Below are 10,000 nucleotides of genomic sequence, written 5' to 3'. Positions count from 1 at the left end.
TAGGCACTTTTTCTCCCAGTCACATTAAACATTCGGAAGATTTTTGTCACAAATTTCAAGAAGAAGCCATTAATACCACTTCACAACATAAAACTTTTAAGCCTTGACGTAGATTCCCTGTTCACTAAAGTACCAGTACAGGACGTTCTTCAGTTTTTAAGGGTAAAATTATCCCCCTATTTCAGATCATTTCCCATTGGCGCTTGACAAAATAATAAAGCTAGCTTGAATTATGTGCATAAATAACGTAGTTCATTCGGGGAATCATTCTACAAGCAAAAATTGGGTGTAGTAGGGTAGTCCTTTAAGTCCTGTTCTAGCCAATCTGTACATTGAATACTTTGAACTACAGTAATAAATGCAATAAAACCCAAAAACATGCTGTGGATGAGATACGTGGATGATATCCTAACATTTTGGGATATAGGTGGGGGGGGGCAATTTCAATGAATTCCTCTCGAAATTAAACACATTAGTGCCCAGCATCAAATTTAAAGTTGAATGGGAAACAGACAACAAAAATTCCTTTTCTTGATGTTTTAATAATCAGAGATACGACAGAATACAAATTTACCATATACAGAAAACCAACGTTCTCACTTTCATACATTCACTACTTTAGCTATCATGACATTACTATCAAGATAGGTGTCGCTAGTAACTTGTTCTTAAGAGCCTTACGAATTTGTTCCCCAGAATTCCTGGAAAAAAAGAATTTGAACTAATTCGCAAGCAACTTTCGTCTTTAAAATATCCTGACCATATAATTGAGAAAGCAATCACAAAGCAAACGTAATTTTCTACCGACCCCCTAAAGACAAGACCAGAGATACACCCAACAATAAAATAATAATTCCCCACCTGGACACGATTAAGAGAATAACCAACCCCCTCAGAAAATCGAACCCTTTTGTATTTACTTACCCAAACACCTTAGCCAAATCCCTGATTAACGTCCAACAAAAGACATCTCCAAAGGACTCTGGGGTATACGAAATCCCATGCCAGGACTGTACCAATCTTACATCGGATTTACAGGTAAATCCCTTCCCCAGAGATTAATACAACACAAACGGTCAGTTAGGTATGGACAACAGAACGCGGCTATTTTCAACCATATAAATGAACATAAGAACCATAGAATAAACTGGAATTTGTCACGTGTAATTTATAGCAGCAACTGCGGTACAAGAGTCAAATGATGGAATCGGCCTTAATAAAAGAGAGGCAGGTAATGAAACATCTCAAAAGGAGCATGGATTTCGGACACGATCGACAACGTCTTCATTCAACCAACCCATTAAAGAAGATTAAAGGAAGAATTATCAGCGGGGTGACTTAAAATGGCTTGTTTGTGGATGGACCTCTTGGTATAAATACCACCTTTTCTGTAAACTTTTCTCATATCATCTTACCTGAGAAGGGAGGAGACAGTCAGTCTGAAATATAGTACTTTTTGTTCACTATATTTCTGGTGGTTTTTAATGGGCTTCCTTTTAATTAGATATATATCATATATATTATATATATAATATGATATATAATTCTATCTAGATATAATAATAATATTATTATAATAATATATATACATATTAACTAAAGGCTGGTTCGATGGCCATGAAACGTTGGCAGGGTTATAGTGGGGACCCCTAAGATGGTTTATAACGGGGTTTGGTTCATCCGACCCCCCCCCCCCCCCCCCCCCCCCCCCTCCCTTCCCCAAACACCTTCGAATGGGGTGAGGGTGAGAAAGGATTCCCTGAAACGGAGCTGGTTCTGACTGTGAAACGGGGCTGGTGATGCCCGTAGACTCCTACTTTACGAATCACTTATATGAGGCAGCAGATGAAGATGCTGTAGAAAGGATTGGTAAATTGCTAGTTGTAAATAATAATATGTTAATTAATCATGTTTCATTTTTTTTTGAAAAGTATGCAGAGTAATAGACGACGAGTACAGTGATTTAAACAAATATTTCAGCAGTGTATGAAGGTGGCAATCTTAAAAATTTCATTATATCCACTGCAAAGATAACCTAGAAAGCCCTTTCTATATAATTCACGGGACTCTATGCGTCTCATAGCCTGTCAAAATTACCGAGCATTCCTTAGGTATAATCTTTTAAAAAAAACTATAACTCCATCACTTACTGCATCGCGAGACTGGTAACACTGTATCTGAAAGAACGGAAAAAGTAGATTACAAATCAATAGCAGATTGGCAGATAGAATTGCTGGATTGTATGGATTATATTCCTTTTAATTTTAGTGAACACAGAGAAAACACAAGATTGAATACATTTTTCATATCGAGTGAGAATGATGCTTAGAGGATGATTCAGAATTACCAAAAATTATGTAGCTGCAAACCATCAATATTCTTTTTTTATCATATCTCTGGCTGTTATGGTAGTATGTATCAACATTAAAATGCCATATCAGAAAATTAGAAAATGTTCATGTAATGTCAAACTGTTTCTAGCATTGAGGCTTGGACCTTGAAACACTGAAAACTGTTCGTAAATTTATTGCTGTTACTCAGGTGAAGCAGTAAATTGACCTATTTTTCTTGTTGGTGGGTGGGGACAAAGGTTAGAACTTATGGTGTTGGTGGGGTGGCGAGCGAAGCGAGCTGGCCTGTCGACTGGGGTAGAGGGGACGCTGTAAGCCCCCCAAGAAATTTTTGGAAATCTATATGTATTTAGGAGCATGTTGAAGCCACATAAGAGCTGTAATGAGCTAATAAAGCAGCAAACAGGAGCCACACCTACCCACATAATATATAAGATGGAGAAAAGCCAGCGTAGCATTATTTATATATTATCCAAATTTTCGAGACTTTGAGTCTCATTTTCAGGGCTGTAGAATATACAAAATATACAAATTAAAACAAGACTCAGTATTAATATCAATAAAAATGGAACAATATAAAACTTAAATATTCTTTAAAATAATTCAAAAAATAAAATAAATAGTGAAGGATGCTTAAGTCAGTACCTATCTCTATTAAAGTTAAAAACTGAATGACGTTCTCTCGCCTGGAAAGGAGGACGTCAACTAAGCTATAAACAAAACTGTGGAAGAGGTCTGACCATTTAATGAGGCCACAAGCTGTTTAATTGTCAACGATTCCAAAACAGAGAGAGAATAGTCATTGGGTGCTTGGGTATCAATGTGGAAATCATTATATGAAAATGATGTTTTACACTTATTGCGATGTTCTCGTATATTAGAGAATTCTTTTGTTTTCAAAGTACATCCCGTACGGTGACTGACTCGAGATGAGAATCGATTCTGACTTTGAGCAATCGTTTGGTGGCTCCCGCATCTTTCCCGATTTTACATTTCGGGCAAGTAAAGCAATATACCACTAAAGATCGCATCAAAATCGGTAGTTTATTTTAGTGGGAGAACAAAGAACCCAGAGTTTTAGGATTTTTAGCTATTAACTTGATTCACAGCAGGAAAAGTATTCTGAATTACTTTTTGTATTTGCAAAAATGCGTTGGACTGCGTGAAAGGTGTAGAGGCATACATTAATAATTTAGGTACGTTCGGTACAGGTTGAAGTGGCTGAAATTTATTTAGAAAGTTATTCACGTATTTAAAGAATAAGGCTGGAGGATATGAATTGTTTTGAAAAAAACTGAAGTCAAAATTGGATTTCGTTGGCATAACTTCCACAGCGAAATCCAGTTTTTACCCCAGTTTATTTTTGTTTGTATTTTTTAGGAAATACTGTATCATTACCGACTTTCTTTATGTAAAACATCTACTTACCAAAAACTGTTAACTCTTTTTCGCCAAATGTTAAAAATACTCATTCTAGGAAACTAGATCCTTTAGGTATCCAGATCCCAAAATTCTTAAACTCCAAAATCCACTGATTTTAATTGTCCTAATTATGTTTTACCTCAGAGAAAAGTATTCATCTTGTCTTTGGGCCTAATTATATCTGGGATTTCTTAAGGACCACCCATCGAAGTATTGGTCAGACAATTTTTCTTAACTTCAAATATTCAGAAATGTGGTGAGCAGCATATCCGAGTGTGTGTGTGTGTGTGTATGTAAAGGTAAACTCTGAGAATAAAGCAAAGACTTATTGTGAATAAATCAATTAGTAAAATGTAGAATAGAAAAAAGTAAAGGAGTAAGAGGAAATCAGCGTGAAGAAGTGTTTTTGTTGAATCCTACCTGATGGAGGAGGCACGGCGAACATGGACGTGTGTGTTGATTTTACAGCGGCCACAGTGCATTCGTATTTCAATCTTGCAGCTGCCTTTCTTCTGGAAACCTTAGATCCAATAACCAACTCTCCAGTTTTGCTGGTCATCCCAGCTGACGCCGTGCTTGAACATAATCTGCCAAAGGAATTGGTTTATATGGTTAATGCCTGAATAGAGGGTAACAATAATAATAATGATTATAATTCGTAAGCCAGTAATATATTCATGGACTGGTGTGAAATTAACAATAGTTACATGACCTAATATGCATTTGCCTAAATACACACACACACGCACACACACCACACACACACACACACACACACACACACACACACACACACATATATATTATATATATATATATATATATATATATATATATATATATATATATATATATATATATATATATATTGACGAAGTGGCCAAGAGTATCTGGCTCTGGACACCTTCAATACTTGGTGCACGAAGTAGCCAAAGAACTGTGTCTGGACACCATTAATATTTGTTAACCCAAATTGCCAAGTATCTGGTTACTTCACTTACCATTTGTACTTGTTAGCATAAGTGACCATTTTATTCCTGGGTCTGGGACACCTTTTGTACTTGGGGCACAGTTTGATCAAGTACTTTGTTATTGCTTACCTCACTACAACCAGACACCTGGCCCTTCATCACAAATACTAAACGACTGAATACTCTAAAGGTAATAGTGATCCCTTATAGAACTGAACAGTCAAGAAAACAATCATTCTAAGTTCATTAAAATGGATGTGAGGCAATCTTCACCTACAATTTCAAATCTAAGCTTTTCCCTGATTCTGATTCATTTGAGGGAAACGGCACAATTACTAAACAAAATAAAATATAATACTATATTGTTATTTGCTGGTGGAAGTAAATGAAACTCTTCCAAAAATTTTAAATACAAAAATTTATTTCTAAATTCAAAATTTATAAGTGAAATTCACAATCTCAGGGAAATTGTTATTACTTGAAAACAAAAGTTTAATTAATTCTTGAGTTAATTATTAAGCAAAATTAAATCAAAGTTTATCAAGAAAATTAATTAAATTAAATCATAAAGCAATAATTAAATTTGAAATGAAATTTAATTAAATACAAATTAATTTGCAAGTGTTAGATTCAAACAATTACACAATAGAATATTATTCAAACTAATTAAACAAAATAAAGACAATGTAAAAAAAAAACGTAATGCATAATATGAAAACGATTAAAGCATTGACACTACAAACATTAAGCATATAAAAATGGATATGTCAAAAGAACAAAGCAAAAGAAAAATGTATTGAAAATGATAATTTTATCCAATGGTAAAATAAAACCTCGAAGTGCACTTCAAAACATTTGTAAAATATCTCTATAAACAGCTGCAGCTTCTCATTCAAGAGAAAGGCCTGTTACACACTTTTACACTTCCGTGGGCACCTTCACAAAACTAATAGAAATAATACTATGTTCAGATTCCACAAACAACACATATATTACTAAGAATTATATATGAATGAGTGACGAGCTTAAATAAAAAAAATTAATGTGAGTTATATTTACGTTAATGAAACCGCCTCGCAAACGATGCGAGCGCAAGAGAGAAGAGAGTTTTGAGAGAGAGAGAGAGAGATCCTATCCCTCACGCCAACAGCTAGTTCTTGGAATCGAATGCCTCATTCTCTATCCCCATAAGTGTATGGGCGATTAGCATCTAGTTCAAGACGAAAACATATTACGTCATCTCTCTACGTTAAACATGAATAAGATCATTGTAAGGAAGGTCCTCAAAGGACTCATGCTGCCTGGGAGGTCCCTGCACGTGTTAGCGCCGATAAAGAAAGCAGCTGGGTTAGGCCCTCTCGAGATGGGTAGGAATGAACAAGGTCCTCTTGTTCAGTTACAGGCCAGATTGGAAGTACAAAAAAATTAGCTTAGGTAAGGTCTTCTCAAGAAGTGAAAAACAACCCTCTCCAGAGGCTTAAATATAAGCGCTTACTCTTTCTCTCTGTCTTACGTATGTTTCAAAATGGAAAGTTACTCTACTTAACATGTATCTTTAAATATGGAATCTGAACACAAAAACATATTTCTTTCATATCATGATCACAGGTTCTGAGGTGAATTAATCATATTACCAAAATTATAATTGCATTACAAAACTTAACATTATAAGAATCTATATATATCTTATATATCTATATATATATATATATATATATATATATATATATATATATATAATATATTATTTAATATATATATATTTGAGGCTTTTAGCCAAGATGTATTTAGGGTATACATAGCTTCTCCAGTATGGCAGCCCTGTAACGTGACTTCCATAATTTAACCCCCTGTGATGTGTAAAACAGCATCCCGTTATTGCTTTCATTCTTACAAATACACACACACAAAAAACAAACACAAAAGCAACCTACACCCAAACACATATTGTTATGAGGGTTGATATTAAATACGGAAGATTCAAATGAATCTACTTTTCAACGATGGATAGAGGAGAGATTCTAGAAAACGAGTCTTACTTTAACTTATACAGGATATTCAGATAGAGCATAACTACATTTAGGGAGTTTTCCAAGTCTGTGCTACAATTAGATGAAAGGAATAACTCACCAAAAACTGCATAGGAGAGCCCTTAAATGAACACTGTGCACAATAAGATGATTGTGGCAACAATATGAATGGAGCACTTCTTCCCTAAAAACAATAATGTTTCCCACTGAGATTTTTGATGCAAGATTTACTTTAAACCACGATCAAAAACAAGTTTGAACCCAATAAAACTGAGAGTCCTGTGGCAATCGCCCACATGTCTCAGTTAATTAACTCGTGGATCTCTTTTGTCAGGTCTTTTCTATTCACAGGAATATCCAGTCTTGGCTGGAAGGAGAAGGAGTACTGCCCTTAGAGGACAGTGGAATGATGACAAGAATGAACTCTCTGCACAGGATCATTGTTTAGTTAGTTGTCTTTGTCTACAGGAATCTGAGAAGGAGTCTTTCATGGAGGGCCAATCCCGCGACAGCCACTTTCTTTGTCTAAATTGGTTGTTCTTTGGATTTGGCCCTGGGTAGGACTTGTTCGAGTGTGGAATGAGCAAATCATTGGTCTTTTGCATCCAAAGGGTGGCATAGAAGTAAGAAGATCTAAATCTTCATTGGCTATCTAACTTAGGTCAGCCTGTTGGTGGAAGAGCTTGGCACTAGGATGTTATACCCTGAGGTATGCTGGTGTGTAAATATGGCAGCCTTCCATAAGCATGTCCCATGCCCTGGGGATTTTGAACAAGCTTTCAGAAGGGCTCTCTTGATCGAGGGGTGGGTCATAATCTGTAAGGTTTATGTATCTTGACCCTGTATTTGATAATGACCTCTATAGGCATTTTACTATACGGTTTAAGTAGGACGGAAAAATGCCGCTAATCAAAAAATAGAGAACAGTCTCTACAAGTGTAACACTGCTGAAGTAGCTATTACTTTTAATAAAGTATGCTTGAGAGGGTCTGCTTCCTATGTATACTAATATTTGGCTACACAACTCATCAGCAAGAAATAATGAGGACACCAGGAGCTTTAGAAAATCCCACCTACAGCAGCAAATAGTGATCAAGACTTCTGAACTGCATGCCCTCCAGAACGAAGCAAAGAGACTGCGGCAGGAGTGGGAGAGAGTGAAGAAGCAGCCCTGGCACAGTGGAGTAGGAGAGTAATCTATAGCAGCACATCCTGGTGCCCTCTGAGAAGAAGGAAGTCATAGGACTGGACAACACCGAATTTGATAACCCTGAACAAGAAGAAGACAACCCACCGCAAGAGAGGAAACCAACGTACCCCCGGGAACATCGAAAGATGCCTCGACCACCTTCAGGAGGACAACATGAAGCTGTGGATGAGAGGCGCCCTGCAAAATCTCATCTCCCTGAATGGTGGCAAACTCCGAGTTCCTGAACGAATCCAGTGATACATAAATCTTACAGATTATGACCCCACCCTCGATCAAGACGCCCTTCTGAAGTTGTATTAATTGTCACTTCATTTCGAGTCAGGCCTCATGACAAAGAGACACAAAATCAAGTTGCTCCTCGACCCCATCCAGCAACTCAAAGCCCGGAGCTTGTGAGAACTACCGACACCACTCAGCCCCTCCTACTTGCTGAAATCCTTACAGAGAGGGGCTCACACTCCAATGGGATCCACACCAGGGAGATGAATAAAGCAGCGAAGGAATTGAAGGCAAAATAGAACATCGTGGTGCGACGCACGGACAAGATGGCAGCCCTCGTCTTGATTGTTACTGCAGAATATCACGAGAAGCTGGATGCTATTTTGTCCGACGAGAGCAAGTCCGAGCGCCTGACGAGGAACCCGACAGATGACATCAAGAGAGAGGCCAATGGAGTCATCAACGCAATGAATGCTGCAAGAAACGCTGTGCACCTGTCCATACAAGGAGACTACAGCCGGGGTAGTTTATTAAGGCAACGTAAAAACACACAAACAAGGAAAACCCCATCCGGCTGATCATCAGCCAGACACCTGCCCCTACTATGCCTGGCTAAATGCCTTAATCAAATTTTGACCCCTATGTCCTGAGTTGGTACAGCCTGCAATCGTCGGTAGAATTTCTAGAAGCTATTAAGGATGCCCCTGGAACCTGGATTATGCCTTGCTAGATGTGGAGTCCTTGTTTACAAACTCGTCCTGTCAATGACCACCATAGATATCAATCCTTGGGCATGTCTACAGGAGTCAGTGACAGTGCCCCTCAACATACCCAAAACCCGTTCTGTACGCTGCTGGAGATCTCCACCAAAAAGGCCACTTTCTCGACCCATCATGGCTAGATGTTCTGCCAGAAGGATGGCGTGGTGATGGGCTCTCCACTGGGGGTCCTCTCAGCTAACTTTTACATGGGCATCGTGGAGGAACGGGTCTTTGCCAGGGTATGGCCGTTATATGATATGGCCATTGTATCAACAATATCTTTGTTCAAGTCGACACTGAGGATGATGTAGAAGCCCTCCATCAGGCATTTCAGCAGCGCAGTGTGCTGAATTACACGGTGGAATACAGCGCCGACGATCAGCTCCCCTTTCTTGATGTCCTTGTAAGATGGAAGACGGTCTCCGTACTTCCGTCTACACAGAGACGACTAATCTTGGACTTTGCCTCAACAGTGACAGCGAGTTCCCCACCAGATTCAAAAGCACCACTGTCAAGGCCTTCGTCAGGAGAGCCCTCTCACACTGCTCGACCTGGCAGGACACTCACCTAGAACTCAACTGCGCCTCAAATTACCCTTGGTTGCAAATAACGGGTATTCAAATAAGTTAATCAGTAAGGAAGTCCACACAGCCCTAGAGAAAGGTACAGTAGTGAGAGCCCGCACCCCAGCCCCCAGGATAATATCAAGCTGTATTATGAGGCCTTCATGAGTTTCTCATTACTGTGAAGAAGAGGACTCCGTTAAGAAGATTATTTCCAAAAATGTATCCTCGACCGACGACACCAAGAAAATTGACTTGATCATATACTACCAGAATTGGAGGACGTGCGACCTAATTATGAAAAATAACCCTTCCCCACAGGTACGAGATCCCCTGAAGCACACACATGTGGTGTACAAATATACATGCCCAGTCCACGATTGCAGTGGTGCTTACGCAGATATGACTCTCCTGCCACGCCCAAGATGGGCTATCAAGAATCAAGAATCTCCTGGGATGTGATCATCCTGATC

At 38.5% G+C, this 10,000-nt stretch overlaps 1 protein-coding gene across 1 annotated transcript in view; it reads right to left on the bottom strand.

Moving 5' to 3' along the window:
* Positions 1–10,000, bottom strand: part of LOC135216581 (clotting factor G beta subunit-like) — a 46,223-nt gene that overhangs the window by 26,687 nt on the left and 9,536 nt on the right. The window contains exons 3-4 of the mRNA XM_064251960.1: positions 4,194–4,360; positions 2,151–2,177 (exon numbers count right to left, since the gene is read on the bottom strand). Of these exons, the coding sequence (XP_064108030.1) occupies positions 2,151–2,177; positions 4,194–4,332 (166 nt within the window). The 5' untranslated portion in view covers positions 4,333–4,360. The remainder of the gene's footprint in view (positions 1–2,150; positions 2,178–4,193; positions 4,361–10,000) is intronic.

The sequence above is a fragment of the Macrobrachium nipponense genome, chromosome 6 (genome assembly GCF_015104395.2).
Source record: "Macrobrachium nipponense isolate FS-2020 chromosome 6, ASM1510439v2, whole genome shotgun sequence".
NCBI classification, from domain to species: domain Eukaryota; kingdom Metazoa; phylum Arthropoda; class Malacostraca; order Decapoda; family Palaemonidae; genus Macrobrachium; species Macrobrachium nipponense.
Note: the sequence above shows the minus strand (reverse complement) of the source record. Positions and strands in the feature narration are given on the sequence as shown.